This window comes from Rhagoletis pomonella, unplaced genomic scaffold, assembly GCF_013731165.1.
Source record: "Rhagoletis pomonella isolate Grant_MI unplaced genomic scaffold, Rhpom_1.0 Rhpom_scaffold_00002, whole genome shotgun sequence".
Lineage (NCBI taxonomy): Eukaryota > Metazoa > Arthropoda > Insecta > Diptera > Tephritidae > Rhagoletis > Rhagoletis pomonella.
In genome coordinates, this window is record NW_023458556.1 from 109,404,066 (window position 1) to 109,422,036 (window position 17,971).

General features: G+C 39.5%; 1 protein-coding gene across 1 annotated transcript in view; it reads right to left on the reverse strand.

Moving 5' to 3' along the window:
- Positions 1 to 17,971, reverse strand: part of LOC118734315 (A-kinase anchor protein 1, mitochondrial) — a 132,243-nt gene that overhangs the window by 31,260 nt on the left and 83,012 nt on the right. The window contains exons 2-4 of the mRNA XM_036464037.1: positions 3,961 to 5,170; positions 3,508 to 3,898; positions 3,306 to 3,439 (exon numbers count right to left, since the gene is read on the reverse strand). Of these exons, the coding sequence (XP_036319930.1) occupies positions 3,306 to 3,439; positions 3,508 to 3,898; positions 3,961 to 5,151 (1,716 nt within the window). The 5' untranslated portion in view covers positions 5,152 to 5,170. The remainder of the gene's footprint in view (positions 1 to 3,305; positions 3,440 to 3,507; positions 3,899 to 3,960; positions 5,171 to 17,971) is intronic.

Consider the following 17,971-nt stretch of genomic DNA (forward strand, 5'->3'; position numbering starts at 1 on the left):
AAAAATCCAGAAAAAGTCCTAATTTTATGATGGTTCCTTAATATATTTTAACTACATTGCATTGGAGTATGGAGAGGCAACTATCTGGAAGTATTTTACATAAAAAATTTACTAAGTATTGCCCGGTTTGTAGTTGCAGTTAAAGAAAACACATGAAAAGGCACGATTTTTTTTTTAATTCGAAAAAATGTAAATATTTCAAAAACAGTGACACTTTTACCTGAAAATTTTTTGTTTATCAAGGAGCTCACCCCCCCACCTACCTTCCCCTAAAGTTTGGCACGTTACTTCTGGGACACCCTGTATATGTATTATTATTTAAATAGAATTTTTTGTTTAAATTATGATATCCCTTTTTAGTAGCTTTTTTGTTAAGTTTCCTTCTTTTTCGTGCAAACATAGCTGAATAAACGTCTAAAACGCAACTATTTATCAAAATCATAAGATTTGTAGCTCTCGTAAATGTGCACTCTACGAAAAACCAATGTTCGAAAATAAATAAACACTGCATAAGGCTAATCAAAAACTGGACAAGTTTTTCAGTACTAGTTTGAACTTGAGATTACGTAAACTGCGTTCATGTTTAACAGCTGGCTGACATTTTATTGGCTAATCTTAGCTTAAACCAGATAGCTAGAGCATTTAAACTAAGTTTAAACCAGTCAGATTTAACCTTGTTCCGAATTAACATACTTTTTTTACTTGATGAAAGTAAATGCTAAAGCAGACAAAAGAACCCTACAAACTGCTTAAGAAAATTATATCCTCTTTTCTTTCCGGACAGATTGCCTGACATACTGGCCCAGTTATGTATAGCGACTGGTGTTTAGTTCCTGATCTAGTAGCCGCGGCGACTAGTATCTCCTTCTCGGCGCATACAACCGCAATTGTCAACAAAGGACAGAGCCGCACCAATGTCCTCAAGTCGCTGGCCGGCAGCACTTGGGTCAAAGATAAAGAAACGTTGTTGGCAACATACAAGGCAATTGGCCGGCCGGTTCTAAACTACGCAGCGCCCGTGTGGTCGCCGGGGACTAGCAGGACGCAGTGGATGAATCTACAGACCTGCCAAAACACGGCTTTACGAACTGCGACAGCATGCCTCCTGATGACGCCTCAACACCACCTTCATGACGAGGCCCAGATGCTCCCAGTAAAGGAGCATAACATAATGCTCTGCAAGCAGTTCCTTGCTGGCCATCCCAGCGGGCAACTGCTCGCGGAAGAGCCCTCGCCACGGCACGACGGGAGGCATCTTTACGAACTGACAGACGAAGTCCAGAGGTATATCAAACAACCTCTGGACCCGTCAACCTACCGACAGGCCCTGAACGGCATTCACAGGGAATCAGTCTCAAGTTATGTAGACTCCCGCCCCGTGAATGCCGTTCTAGGCACACAACCACCGGACGTGGACGGGACTTTGTCTGCCTCGGGAGATAGCCCAACTTCGCTATGGCTATTGCAGCAGGCTTAACAGCTACTTGAGCAGAATTAACGAAGATGTGCCCAACCAATTCCCGGCATGTGGAGAGTCGCCACATGACTCCCGGCACCTCTTCACATGCCCTGAGAACCCCACTCAGCTAACGCCCCTGTCCCTATGGACAGCCCCTGTGGAAGTAGCACACTTCCTGGGCCTCCCCCTAGCTGAAATTGACGACAACGTTGATGGATGAACCGCCCCGAACGGGGCTTAGTAGCCGCTACAACAACAACAACCAGTATCGTTCTTTATATTATGTATAGCGATTAATCTCAGTATACAGAAAACCGCAGACAACATCGGAGTTTACTTTTTTGAAATGTTCATTCCGAAGCAATTGCCAACTTTGCTTCAAAAAATCATACGCGTATTTTTTACGATTATGATTTTTCTTAGATTTATAAGTCTGTGGTGGCTTGATAACAGTAATTATCCAACGTTTACTTTTTACGTTGTCTGAAACACGTTGTAAGATAAGTATATTGACGAAAACGGAGATGGAGAAGAAGATAAAGATGATGAAAGAGGAGAAGTCAAATAACTGTTATCAGATAACGTAAAAATAAATGTTGGGTAATAACTGTTATCAAGCAACGTAAATATAAAGGTTGAGACATAACTGTTATCAAGCAACTTAAAAAATAAATGTTGGGAAATAACTCTTATTGGCGACGGAAAACATATTTGTCCTGCATAACAGTTATCGGGCAAACGTTGGGTTGTAAGTCTTATCGGCGCAATAAAAAATATTTAGCATCTAATAACTGTTTGGAACAACGTTTCTCTGTTAAAACTTATAACTGTTATGTCACTGATTTAAACGAAACCGTAGACCTTAAGATCATAATCTAAAACGATCCACTACAAATAAACTTCTGCAAATAACTTTACATTTTCAAAACATCTATAATAAAGTAGTATACAAGTTAAAAATTATGTACATACACTACAGCTACAGCTACAGTAATACATACAGCTAATTAAGCCAGCAACATTTTGATAATTTTTTATTTTTTTTTTTTTTTGTATATTTAATGTTTATTATTTTTTTGGTAAAAGTCTAACTCATTATATAACAAACACCATATAAATAAATCCACATTTCAAACTTTGTGCCAAAATTATAAAAATCTGCAGTTTCATTATATTTCGTCGAATATAAATATTTGGTATGGAAAAAATGCGTAATGTAGTCAGAAAAAAATGATTACAAATCAGCGCGATTCTTTGCCAACGTAAAACTTGCTCATTAAAAAATCCGAATAATAATAATAACAATAGATTGGCGCTTACACATATGTTAGTGTTTGGCCGAGCTTCTCCTCCGATTTGTGGCGTGCGCCTTGATGTTGTCACACAAAGCGGAGGGACCTACAGTTTTACGCCGACTCCGAACGGTTTTGTATTGTATTGGATTGTATTTTTATGACAAGCTGTTTTTCATGGCAGAAATACACTTGGAGGTTTGCTATTGCCTGCCGAGGGACGACCGCTGTTAAGAAAAAACCTTGTTTCTATATTTTTTTGCCATGTTGCTGTGACCAGGGTTTGAACCCAGGTGCTGCGGAGTGGAAGCGCGCACTGTTTACCACTACACCACAGTGGCCGAAAAATCTGAATAAAAAGTTTAAAATTTAGCTGAAATCTTGCACAAAGTTTGAAATGTGGATTTATATGGTGTTTGTTATATAATGAGCTAGACTTCTATGAAAAAATAATAAACATTAAATAAACAAAAGAAAAATAGCCAAAATTTGTCAAGATGGTGCTGGCATAATTAGCTGATCACAAGTGTATGTATTTCAAAAATAATACTCACATTTGGACCCAAGCAAGCGAACAAGTAAATTTCTGGTATATTATGACTATTATATCCCGCTACCTGCGCTTGTAAAACAATTCCTTTGGTTAGCTGGCATAAAATATCTGCCGCTTCTGGTGACCAGATAGAATCTAGTTGGATGGAAAATATATTGCGCAATTAATGTACAATGAACTTACTATATCATTTTAATACATACCAATCGGTTCCACATTTGACAAAACACATTCTGTTGCTTGGAATGGCACAGTCATGAAATCTGATCGAATTTGCCGTAATTCATTGAAATGAACATTCATATAGCCTCCAAAGTCTAAAAATTTAACTACACAGCGCTGCTCATCTTCACTATCTTGCTCAACTATTTGAACTCTATACCATATCCCATTTACTGGAATTACGCAAACAGCATTAATTTCGATTCCAGGCAGCAAAGGTGCTTCACTTGTGGAGTAGCTGTCGTACAAACACTTTTGAATAACAGCTAGTGAAGGATGGGAAGGATGTAAAGGATGTTGAACGAACATATGTGCGCCATTTACGACAGCAGTAACAATTATATCATTATTAATGCCTTCGATAAGGTTAAGCTGCATTGAAAAATTAGAAAATCTCCGATGAATATGTGAATTAAAAAAGAAAAATTACTTGCCTGTAGATTAAGCAAACTTTCGGTAGATAAAGGAACTACAGTTTGAGGAGGTGCAAAATGTATCCTTTGCATTGTAAAATTAGGATAGCGTTTTGCGGGTAGACGTTGCCTTATCATTGCCAAAGCAGATTTAATTTCACTCTCGGAGCCCTCAATGGCGCATATGCAAACGAATTTACCTGCATAATTTGTTTTACGTATAACTACATTTGCTGAGGTTTTAGCTTTGATTTGGTTAATAAATGAATGTTTCCTGCCGTATAAATGACCAACAAAACTATTTGGGAAGAAAAACTCGTAGGTAGTTTTGAGACGATTTGCTTCAGAACGTGGCAGGCTTGAGCCTTTTCCCGAGTCACCAGATTGTAAACTGCATAAACTCAATGAAGGACTAGCAGCATCAACGTTACGCTTCCCATTGTCAGTTGCACTCAATTCTTGTGTTGCAACGTCAGTAGTTGCCTCTTTGCTACTGATTTGTTGATTAATTGAATGTTTTTCATTTTCTTTTTGTTTCAGCGACGACGATAAGTTTGACTCTTCTTGATCGTTTACATCCTTAGTTTCCTTTTTAACACATCCCATTGGTTCTAAATTGTTATTTTCTTCACACTCTTTAGTATATTTACTCTCAAGAAAAGAATTTTCTGGTGATATTTTTGGTGTGCGAGTTGCCCTTATTACAACAGGGGCGTCTTTTTTGCAATTCACGTTTCGGGAATAAAATGCAATACGATTATCAACGGAGTCTGGCAAATCGATTGGCGACGACAAGTTTTCAAAATCTTCATCAATCGATCGAAGCACCTTATTTTCCGCGTCCTGTATTTTACTTTTTAAAACCTCAGAGTCTACCTGTTGTTGTTTGACTGGAGAGCCTCTGGAATTCTGAACAATTTTTATTGGAGCTGATTTGCCGAAAAGTCTGACGGTTGGACTCTCTTCGTCTGAATTCTTAATATTTATGTTTACCGAGTCACTTGGTAAGGGATTTGATATGCTCCGCATATTAGTTACTTCTGCTTGATGTGTTGATGATTCATATGATTGCTGTTTATTCAACTTTTCTTCCTCACCCGCCGTTGTATCTCCAATTACGCGATTTTTGTTGCGACGCCGGTACCAAAAAACACCGAGAATGAATACTACTCCCGGTAATGACAGATATAAAAGTGGACGACCAGATACCATTTTCGTTGAATGTTGGAAACTATTGAGAGGAAAAATATGTTTTGATTATTTTTTCATACATATTTTTACACAATTAAATGTTCGTAGTTATACTATGTAACGAAATGCCGATTTCGTACGATAAAGTTTATTTTGAAAATTTTATATTTTCCTTAATATTTTAATTAAATCTATAAACTGATATTATTTTTAGCTTAATTCTAAAATTTTATGAAATTTTATTATTTATTCTCCAAGTAACAAGCCCTCAAAGATTGCCGAAATTACTCAAATCAGATACTAATTTTCCTATCGTAACAAAACATCAACTTAATTCCTTTTTTCCTATTAATATAAGCCAGTAATGTTATTTTTGTTAAAAGTGTTTGTTTAAAAGTGTTGTCTTGCCGTATTTTTTGCAAAACAAAATTTCAGCAATTCATTATTAGAGCTCTTTTTCGTTTCGCAATCGTAATTTTTATAGAATTATCTTTGCAAGCCTGCAGGCTTCATAAAGGCAAAGGGAAAATAATAATTTTTTGCATACATACTAGTAATAGTATATCGATGGCTGAGTGGAAGATCGACCTATCTCGGCAGCCAGTTCGAAAACGCCCTATCTCCGAAAATTTTTCAACAACGCTCTATCTCAGAAAACCTTTCAAGAACGCCCTTCTTCAGAATTTGATTGAAAAACGAACTATCTCAAAATTTGGTTGAAGAACGCCCTATGTTGTTGTTGTAGCGGCACTACTAAGCCCCGCCTATTTCGGGTCAACATTCAATCATTGTCGTCAAGCTCAACTAACGGGAGGCCCAGGAAACGAGCTGTTTCAATGGGGTCGGACCATAGGGAGAGGGGTGTCAGTTGAGTCGGATTGAGCTGGCATGTGAAGAGGTGGTTGGTGTCGTGAGGGGATTCTCCACATGCCGGGCACTCATTGGGGATATTGGGGTCGAGTCTGGACAGGTAGCTGTTGAGGCGGCTACAGTATCCAGACCGTAATTGAGCCAGGGTAACGCGGGTCTCTCTTGGCAATTGAAGCTCCGTCTCTTCTATGGGTGGTGATTGGGCTCCGATTACGGCATTCATAGGTCGAGAGTCAAGGTAGGTGGTGACTAACTCTGTATGGATGTCGCTAATAGCTCGTCTGTTGCCGTCGGGTCCAGTGGTTGGTCTACGTATTGCTGGACTGCGTCCTTGTATACGAATAGGTGCCCCCTGACGTGCCTGGGCGGAGGCTCCTCCTGTAGCAGAGATCTGTTTGGGTGTTTACTTCTGTGGCACCCCACCAGAAATTGCTTACAAAGCATTTTGTTGTTGTCCCTTACGGGGAGCACTTGGGCCTCGCTGTGTAGGTGGTGCTCAGGCGTCATCAGAAGGCACCCAGTCGCTGTCCGGAGTGCGGCGTTCTGACAAGTCTGTAGCTTCGTCCACTGCGTCCAACTAGTCACCGGCGTTGAAACTGGCGTTAATTATTTTTTGTTTCTCAAAAGCAGCCCTGCGTGCTTAGAAAGCGTGTGTACCAATTATTTCATCCCTGGCATATTAATCCCCGAGGAAGGCAGTCGCCAAATTCACCCTAGGTTGTTTACTGGTTATATTGTGGACTAGATCAGCACAACAAAACGTAATGAAGAAACGAATGCTAAGATGCCAGACCAAGCCAAGGGCTGCCACATTTCGTGAAATTCTACAAAATTCTTTTAGAATTGTGAAATGTTGTGACTAGATATGGCAACTGGCATTACTACAAGCTATTGATCTCGAGGACGAGACAGTGTGGTATAATTTGCTTCTTGATTAATGTTTACATAAATCGGTCTCTCCGAAAGTTCCTCTTCGACGGATTGAGTGAATTTTGCCCAATCAGCGAAGTTGAGTAGAAATTTCTTTTCGGTGTGGTGTTTTTCGGTGTTGTGTGTCAAATTGATTGTGGTGATTATCGGGAAATGGTCGCTGTGACAAAGATCCTCTAAGGTCGGTGTTATGCAGACAAACTTTTGTTTACCAAATTAAATGGCGGCTGCTTAGTTTGCTCGGAGGTGGTTATGTCGAGTTTGGCACAGGGTTGCACGTTCATTACGGTTTTCATGGCTATTGCCAACACGAAATGAGAATTTCAGATGTACATAACGCGCACAATTAATATATTTTTTATGATATCGTATAGGCAATTAACTGTGCCCTAATCTTTGAAGCTCCTACAGCATAAATTCAGTTCTCTGGCTTTCGGTATCACGACAATTTTTGTGTATAGCAACAATTGTCAAAAATTTTTGTATATGACAACACCGAATTTGCTGCAGTTTGACCAAACAAAATTAGTTTGCTGCGAAAGTCGCCAAAGTCGCTCTTGTTGTTGTTGTTGTAGCGGTACTACTAAGCCCCGCTTTTTTCGGGTCTACGTTCAATCATTTTCGTCAAGCTCAACTAACGGGAGGCCCAGGAAACGAGCTGTTTCAATGGGTTCGGACCAGAGGGAGAGGGGTGTTAGCTGAATCGGATTGAGCTGGCATGTAAAAAGGTGGTTGGTGTCGTGGGGGGATCCTCCACATGCCGGGCACTCATTGGGGATATTGGGGTCGAGTCTGGACAGGTAGCTGTTGAGGCGGCTACAGTACCCAGACCGTAATTGAGCCAGGGTAACGCGGGTCTCTCTTGGCAATTGCAGCTCCGTCTCTTCTACAGGTGGTGATTCGGCTCCTATTACGGCATTCATAGGTCGAGAGTCGAGGTAGGTGGTAACTGACTCTCTATGGATGTCGTTGATGGCTCGTCTGTATGTCGTCGGGTCCAGTGGTTGGTCTACGTATTGTTGGACTGCGTCCTTGTATACGAACAGGTGCCCCCTGACGTGCCTGGGCGGAGGCTCCTCCTGAAGCAAAGATCTGTTTGGGTGTTCACTTCTGTGACACCCCACCAGAAATTGCTTACAAAGCATTTTGTTGTGTTCCGTTACGGGGAGCACTTGGGCCTCGCTGTGTAGGTGGTGCTCAGGCGTCATCAGAAGGCACCCAGTCGCTGTCCGGAGTGCAGCGTTCTGACAAGTCTGTAGCTTCGTCCACTGCGTCCAACTAGTCACCGGCGTTGAAACTGGCGCAGCCGGCCAATTGCCGTGTATGTAGCCAGCAACGTTTCTTGTCTTTGGCCCAAGTGCTGCCAGCGTGCGATTTGAGGACCTTGTTACGGCTCTGTACTTTATTGACAACTGCGGTTGTGTGCGTGGAGTAGGAGAGCAGGCTATCGAAGGTGACCCCTAAAATTTTCGGGTTGTTTACAGTCGGTATTGGTGTGCCATCGACGTACATATATACCTAATTATAGCCTGACCTCCTTCGTCCAGGTGGTGAAGAGGGTCGCCGTTGATTTCGTTGGGGAGAGTGTTAGGCTCCTTGCAGTGAAGAAGCGAGAAAGGCTGGAGAGATAGTCGTTTACTTTTGAGCAGAGGTCATCAATTCCATTCCCGGACGCCAAAATCGAGCAATCGTCAGCGTATGAGATCAGGGAAACTCCCTCAGGTGGGTGGGGAAACTTCCGAGATGTAGAAGTTAAATAATTAGGGGGAGGGAACACCACCTTGTGGAACCCCTTGTTTAATTCTTCTTGGTTTCGAGGTTTGATCTCTGAAGATTACTGACGACTGTCGACCACTCATATAATTCGCCGACCATCGCTTCAGTCCCTATGGGAGTGAGGAGGCCTCAATGTCTTCTAGTAGCGTGGCAGACGGTGTCAAACGCCTTTGACAAGTCCAACGCTACTAGGACCGTTGTCTCACAGGGGCGGTTTCGATTTAGGCCACGAGTTATTTGGGTGTTTATGGCGGTAAGTGCTGTTGTTGTACTGTGCACTTTACGGAATCCGTGCTGATGCTTCGCTGGGGTCAGGTGGCAGGTGAAGTATGGCAAACACAGCAGAGATATGTTTCTGGTCCGGGGATGGGCTCAACGCCCGCCCGGAGAAGGAGGATGCGGAGCAATCCGGCTACAAGGAGTTGCTCCATGGACGAAAAATGATTGAAGGGTATCGCCGATCTAATCGGGGTTAGGTCGCCGAAACAACAGCCCTTGGTCGGGTAAAACCCGAGTCATTCTGGCACGTAGAACCGGCTATCGTGGGAATGTGTCTCAGCTGCCGATTCAAAAACGCCCTATCTCAGCTTATTTTCAATGTATTTTCGTTTGAGATAGGACGTTTTTGAAACGAATTCTGAGATAGGGTGTTATTCAACCAAATTCCAAGATAGGGTGTTTTTCAATAAAATTCTGAAATAGGGCGTTTTTCAATCCAATTCTGAAGTAGGGCGTTCTTGAAAAGTTTTCTGAGATAGGTCGATCTTCCACTCAGCCATTGATATGTTATACCATGTTCTGACCGACAACGAAAACACTTTGAAAACGGGTTTTGGGATTGTGGGCTGAAGGCTGTTCACACCGGCTATTAGTGTTTTCGTTGACATCTCTTACATATTTTGATTACAGTTTTCTACACAAAAACAAAACCAAAATACTTTTCCTTCATTTTCTTTTCGTTTACAACCTCTTACTTTCATTCTTATTTTACTTAGGCTAGCCAATTAACAATAAATCCGAAATTGCGTATTAAAGATGATAAAATATGATTTCCACTTCGATAAATAATCGAAAAAAACTAGTGAAGACACCGATAATCAGTAGAACGTGAGTTTTCAAGTAGTTTTCAGCGAAAACTGGTTTTCGTTTGACAGATTTTACATGGACGATAACACAAGTTTTAGGTCGAAACCCAGTTTTTGCAACGAAAACATGTTTTCGATGTCGGTCAGAACATGGTATTAATTAATCTTAAAGAGTTTTCTTGAATCACTTTGCCTCTCGTGAAATTAGAAGTCGTACAGCGTTTTTTATTTCATGAACCATGATTCAATAATAAAAGGTTTGCTCAGCAAACGCTCCCTCCTGACAAAATCAGCTCCCTTAGCAAGGCGCTTTGTGGGGGTGTGTGTATGCAACCTTTTGGAAGGTAGTTTCAAAATTGTAATGTTACTAGTGAGCAAACCTTTAATTATTGAATCTTATGAACTACATTATTAAATTTTTTTACCTCGATTCGGAAATTTCCGTTCGATTTTGATAGCGATATATAATAGTTAGAGGTTGGATTCTCCAACATGTTCGTCTGATAATTTATCTTCAATACTAATTCAATATGTATCAACAACATATTAACGACTTACAAAGTGTATCAGTAAAGCCTGTGTATGAGCTATATTTATCTTTTGACACTTCTATTCTACATAAGACTGAACTTCTACTAAATGTGGCTTACAATTTATTACCTGTAAAACAATGGCGTAGTAATAAAACTATTGAAACTCTTATAAAAGAAAATAAAAGGAAGATTGAATTTAGAAAGCGAACTACGAAAGTTTGTCGATTTTTTTTAATGTTGTTCAAAGATAAAACTTATTTTCATTTAGTGTTTGTTAAGGAATATTTATATATATATTTGTATAAACAAATAATTCAAATTGAAATATAATAAAATAAATAGTCAAATCTAGTCAATATGTGAGTGTCGTAAAGTTATGATATTTAAGAACATCTCTTTCTTAATTAACGATGACACTGTTTCTATATGAAGCTGATTTCAACATTTTGTTTTAATAAAATTTAGTATCGAAAATATTCTTTCAAAACTTGCCTAGGAATGTGATATAATGGTTCGTTCAAAACCTTTTTTCAAAAATTATAAAGGCAAAAACGAGAAGGCAAAGACAAAAAGAGAATAAAAAAATTTCCCGCAGTGAATTTTCAGATTTTTAAAACGGTATACGACGGTATATACGGTATATAATTTTTTAAATTTAAATAAAGCATGAATACCCCATGGAATAAACGAATAGATAGAAAATATATAACGGTAAAACTGGCACATACATAAATAAGAAAGAATGCACTCAGGCGACGCCTCTAGCCATTGTGTGTCACAAATTTAAGTTATCGATGGAAATTTTTTTTCATCCCCCCCAAAGCCAAATCCTGGCTACGCCACTGCCCCAGGCTAAACTAGTTCTACCTAATGCGATATATCTATCCAACCGAAACAAAATTGGATACAACAATCTTGTGGACTGCATAGCTTGTGTTGGACTGATGAGAGTTACAAAAATAGTTTGTCCTAAGATCGGGTTTGGCCGGTAGCGTACATATATATGTATATGTCCGCTCATTTACTTCAATAATGTCATAACTCAAAAAATCCAAACTCGAGAAAAACGGCTTTAAAGTTTTGAATTTACATATACTCCGATACTAAAAATTAATACATATTTTGTTCTAGTGAGATACTGGTAATCGATATAGCATTTTTACACGACATAGAAGAAGACGTAGCGATAATTTCTGCATACTTAACTCAAAATTTGAAGAACAAAATTACTTAACGAATCCGCGCCAATTCGCATTCTAGAAAAGCTTAAGTGATATGGACTCTCTGTTAATTTTTTATCACTTTTCCTCTACGGATCCTGCGTCAAGAAATCTTCCATCACTTCTAACTCTAGATTTTGAGAAGGCTTACGACAGAATAGGTTCCCATGTTATTCTGCTATAACTAAAGCCCTGGAAAATTGGTGAGAGGATGTACAATGTTATCAAGTCTTTTCTTTACAACCGAAAGTTCGCTGTTCGGGCCAATAACTTATTCAAAAACTGCTCCTCTCTTTAATGGTGTCCCACAGGTATCACCACTTTCGGTTATTTTATTCAATATAGCCTTTGGCTATATTGGCTAACACGCACGTAGATCATCTTGCTTACGCTGATGATATTTTAATTTTTTCTAAAACGAAGGCCTTGACGCAAGTAAAAACAATTGTTTCTAACATACTAAGCGATCTAATCAATTGGTTCTAAGTATTCTTTAGTTCATATAACTACACTCGTAAATGTAATTATGGCTCTTATTTTAGGAAAAGTTGACTTAGACTCGTAATTTACGGACACTGCGCAAAAAAAACATCTTAAATTGCTAGAAACACCTTACCATGCAGCAGAGGAGAAGAAGCAGTTCCTGATCGGGAGCCACAGAAGTGGCCACCCAAGCAGACAGCTGCTTGCAGAGGAGCCCTCGCCTAGGCACGTCAGGAGGCATCTATATGAACTGACGGACGAAGTCCAGAGGTTCATTAAGCAACCTCTGGACCCGACAGCTTACAGACAGGCCCTGAACGGCATTCACAGGGACTCAGTCTCGAGTTATGTAGACTCTAGACCTGTGAATGCCGTTCTAGGCATACCACCCCCGGACATAGACGAGACGGAGCTTCATCTGCCTCGGGAGACACGCACTACACTCGCACAACTTCGCTCCGGCTACTGCAGCAGGTTGAACTCCTACTTGAGTAGGTTGAATGAGGATGTGCCGAATGAGTGTCCGGCATGCGGAGAGACCCCACATGACTCGAAACATCTCTTCGCATGCCCGGAAAACCCGACAACCCTAACGGCCTTGTCCCTGTGGACAAATCCCACAGAAGCTGCACGCTTCCTAGGGTTGCCGTTAGTGGAACTTGACGACAACGACTGAGATACCAACCGATCTGGGCGGGGTTGTTGTAGCCGCTACAACAACAACAACAACAACAAGCATCCGTGAATTTCCCACCTCGCCAATAAAATATATCTCTCATGTCGAATCCTGCTTTCAACAGTTCCATACTCATAAATGACCTGGGAGCTTATTTTCACAGACTATTCCAGATATGATACCAGCTGTTTTTTTTGCGGTAACAAAATGGCTAGGTGTTACAATTCTCATCAGAGCTTTTCCCGCGTACTGCTCGGCATTTACAGCCGAAACAGCTACATTGCTAGAAGCTGTACGTTTCGCCTCTAAAAACTAAGGAAATTTCCTCATATGTACGGACAGTAAATCAGCCATCGAAGCCTTTTTAACAGTGCGAACGATTTCGAAATCACGTAAAATACTCTTTCGACACAAAAACGCCATTGAAATTATGTGGTTACCTGGGTACGTCGGAATAGAAGGGAACGAGTTTGCACACCAATGATTTCTGTGTTAAAAACTTAGTTTAACATAGTATTTAAATCTAAAGAACTGACATTTTCATTGCTCTGCAAAACCCCCAATCAGCAATTTTTTTATATAAATAGGTATATTCGAGGTTATTCGAATTGCAATAATAATAATAGGTATATAGAGGTTATTCCAATTGCAATAACCTCTATCTGTTCTTTAAACTAAAATAAAATGAATTAAAAGTAAAAACCTAGTTTTAATACTTATTATTAACACTTTTAATAATAGCTGTCAAAACAGTGTTTTTGCTCTCCTGAAAAATTGAGTTTTTGCAGATAGAGGGTATTGAATATAAGCCCTCGATATGTCAAATGTACGCTTTTGTGCAAATGAAAACAAGGCTGACTTCCAAAACGTACCGACACAATTCAATACTGTTGTATTTAAATACAATGTTTCGATACTGTTTTACTCCGGTATTTAAACTGTTTGTATATGCAGAGTCACGAAACATTGTAACCATATTCATACATTGCATATCGTCGATGTCATGTCAAAGTATCGAATGTGAATATGGGTACCTTTCAAGAGAGCAAAAAACTGTTGTAAAAAATGTTGTTGTCATTAGGAAAAAGTGTGGCATTCGACACTTTGTTAAAGCCAGTATATCTGCCTCTAAGAAGTCTAGACGTTCGACGATTTGCCAACTTACGTATCATTCTAAACGCATGCGCACGGTATCGAAAATGAAAAAAGCATTTTTGCGGCGATATTTGCTAATATAGCAATGGTAACCAAAAACAAACGAAGCATCAACGTTGTTTCTGATGCGCTGATTACTCTAGCGATGCTTTTCGATAACTTTTCGGATGCGTCTTGGAAAAGTATACACCGTCAACATTTTGTAGTTCGGCGGTATGGAACATTATACTTTGTACAGAAGCAAAGCAATTGACGTTTTAGAAGTCAGCCCAACTGTTTTGGACTAGTTCGGATGTGTTCTCTTTATCTATGCAAAAAATATTTCAGTTTTAATTCCATGTATGCGAAATTGTTGGTAGCCCTAACTGCACAAATACGATAGTATGACGGAGGCGCTGAGAACGAGCAGTTTATAGGTGTCTACAAATTTGCAACAATTAGAATTTATTTGTATTAATAGTTACAATAGTAACGAAGAACGTTGGTATGTACATACGTTTTTTCTAAAAAACGATCATATGCCTCAAACGATTAAGAATACTTTTGAAAAACGTTTAGGTTTTAGGTAAGAAGCAGAGAGCTGCATGGATACACTCAAAATACATTTTAAGTCACTCGCTTTCGTTTCACATCTGCACACACTCGCACTCATTCTTTTCCAAACATAACGCATGATAAAAACATAGCAAGGTAGAACCGTTCTCTCAATTTGTCGGCCATGATTTTTTTTTGAAGTTTGCCAACATTTTAAAATCATATAAAAGTGAAAATAAAAAATTGAAATTGTTCGAAATTGTTGTTGCTTGAGATTGGAAATGAAAATGTGTGTGTGAGTTTGTGAGTAAATTTAAAAATTAATTTGTTTGGAAACGTCAAGAATTTTAAAAGTTACTCTCAGCGGTTCTACCTTACTATATTTTTATCATGACATAACGTGCGATAGCATTGAAAAAACATTGCCAATTGAGTGAGTAATTCACACTATTAAGTGCTCGATTCAAATAACAAGTGCTTGATTGGAAAAACAAGTGCATGCCATAACTGCTGTAATGAAAGTATCAAAGAAAAACAATTTGTAAAGACAATATTTGTTAATTTTATTGGTTTTCTAACTGCATATTATAATGAAAAAATATCAACTGATTAAGGGCATCATCATTTGACAAAAGGTGGCATCTTGTGTCAGAAATAACATTTCCAGCAGAAGAAAAAACTTTTTCTGACTATGCGCTAGTTGAAGGACTGGCTATTACTCTACGACTGAGTTTATGCAGCAGCGGCATTTCGCATTTGTGTACCTCCCACCAATTAATTATATCGAAGTCCGTATGAAAATATACCTCAATATTTTCATATCGCCGCAGCTCTGCAGTAGCTTTATCAGTTCTGCTCACAAATGTAGGTTGTTTAAGAAGACCTGAAAACAGCTCAAAGTTGTCTGAAGGTAACAAAGGTGTGTCCGCAATTTGTGGTTCCGTTGTACTGTCAGAATTCTCAGTTAACGTTCTCATAATTTGTAAACATTTCTCTTTTGTGTACCTTTGCTTCGATTCGGTAAAGTTCTTGAGCTCTTTTGCTGTCGGGTATAAAAAAAACGCAATTGTGTGCAAATCTGTTAAGTTTTCAACAGCAACTGTTTTTAAATAATAAAGCAACTTATTTTTCAAGTCTCTTATAAAGCCAATGTCTTCTGAGGTAACAGTGCACTTCTTTTGTAGACTATTTATATAAATGTACGTCAGGAGGATAATTAAATAATTTAGTAAAACTAATATATTTAAAAAAATACTTCATCAATATCCATTTTTTTTTTTCAAAATTGTCGTATTCTCTACTAATTGTTTGAAGTCAATGAGTGTCATTCGATTGCTCGACTTACTTTTCATAACAGCGTTTTTCACTCGCTTGACTTGATTTGGAAAGAGTATATCGATGCCATATTTGAAATCAAATGAGTACACTGCAGCTAAACATTGATTTCAAAACTAACTATGAATCTCACTGTTTGTACGGTGTTTCTCACTACCCGTATACAGTTCACAGCAATGAGTTCATACTATTTAGATGGAAGTGAGTAAACTCATGCTGTTGTCTGGTAAGAAGCTACGAAAAATAATTAAAAGTTCCATCAATAAAATTTTCCGAGTGTTTTTCATAGTGTTACCGCGTATTACTAGAGGAATCTTCGAAATTACATAGGTTTTTTGAATTAACTTAGGGCCTATTTCAGATGAATATTTAAACGGCACTTAAGTTTAATTTTGGATTGTTATTTAGATGCCATTGAGCTTACGTTGGGTTTCAGAGCAACTTTATTTAAATATGCCAAACAAGTGGCCACACTGTTACTTGTTCCTTGAAATAGTTATTGCATTTGTTGGTTTTTGTGCTGAACTGCTGATAGTCGTTTGACAAGATTGATAAACCAACCTACTTATGTATCAATCTTGGTTACTTGGTACAAACACAGGATTGCATATCTCATAATTATGGTCATATTATGTATGGCCACGGATAGATGATGGGCAACCATATACTAAAATTCAAATTACGTATAGCAACTGGCTCCCGACTGTCGGCTACTGAGTCTAGTTTCTGTTTCCCGCTTATAACGATTTTACTTGTTGCCTCTGACGGCATTCGAGCTCAAGCCTGCTGGAAACTAAAACATAACAGCAAGCATCTCCACACGTTTAGCTACAGCCAGACATATCGTCGTTACCCTGTCAAACTATCGAATGTGCAAAAATGCTTTTTCAATTACGATACTGCATAGGCAAGTAGACGTGGCCACTGGTAGCAGCGGGGCGAACGCAAAAGAACAGCACATACGGGCGCAAGCGAAAGTAGTACATTGTGCACAAGTTGGAAAACTTCCACGGCAAAAGAGGTTTTATTAAAAACGGCAGTGATTTTACTGAAGGATGCTGGTGGTAATTATCATCAGGCGCGGGCCATATTGGATTCGGTCTCACAAGTACATCTAATGTGTGATTATTTAGCTCAAATGCTAAGGCTTGCAAGGGTGTCAAGTGCTTTAGAGGTGAGCAGTATAGACGGCATGCCAACAACTGCATCCAAGCGGGTGCAAGCCACAATCAAATCGCGTCTAAATGGTTATGAAACGTCACTAAATTTTCATATTTTACCAAAAATAACTGGGCGAAAACCAAACCGATACATCGATGTCTCTAAATGGAGAATTCTAAGTAATATTGAAATGGCCGAAACGAGTTTTAATATACCAGCACGTGTTGACGTATTGTTGGGCGCCGAAGCAATGTTGCCGCCGCTCAAAGAACTTGCGTATGCTGATAATTTGATTCATTCATTTTGGTTCACGGGACTTCCCTTTTTGATGAAATCAAGTTACGTGTGGCCGCCTAACAAAAAACGCAACAGAGGTACTGAAGTAGAGAAGGAGAGGCGTAAAAATACTACCACGCTCATTGCAGAAGAGAAAACAAACTACTTCGCAAATTGGCTAGAGGCACAAAGTGACTTTGCGCGAGCTCGAAAGCTCACAGCATATATTTTATGCATAGCGCGACGTGTAAATGGCAAGCAAGGTAATCTTCCTTCACTGCCTTCAACAGCATTTTTTCGCAACGAATTTCGTGAGTTAAAGAAGACAGCAGCAAATTCGTTGGGTGTCTTCATTGACAGCAGCTATAGCGTGGACATTTTGCGCGTTGGAGGCCGATTGAAAAATTCGGAATTGCCGTATGACGCAAAACATCAGATATTGCTACCAGGTAATAGTGGGCTTGTGCGTATTTACGTACGTTTCGTTCACATAAGCAACATGCACGTGGACACTCAGACTCTAATGGCCATCTTGTTACAAAGATTTTGGATTGTTCACGCTAGGAGAGTTGTGCGATCTGTAACGACACAATGTGTGCGCTGTTTTTGCTGTCGGCCAAGATTAGCGCGTCAAGTCATGGGTGATTTGCTGAAGGAACGAGTGGTCGCCGCTAGACCCTTTTCAACGGCGGGCGTAGATTTTTGCGGTCCAGTAACAACAACGTACAAGCAGAGGGAGATGCGTGTCACAAAAAGTTATGTTGCGGTCTTTATTTGTTTCGCAACAAAGGCGATTCATATGGAAGT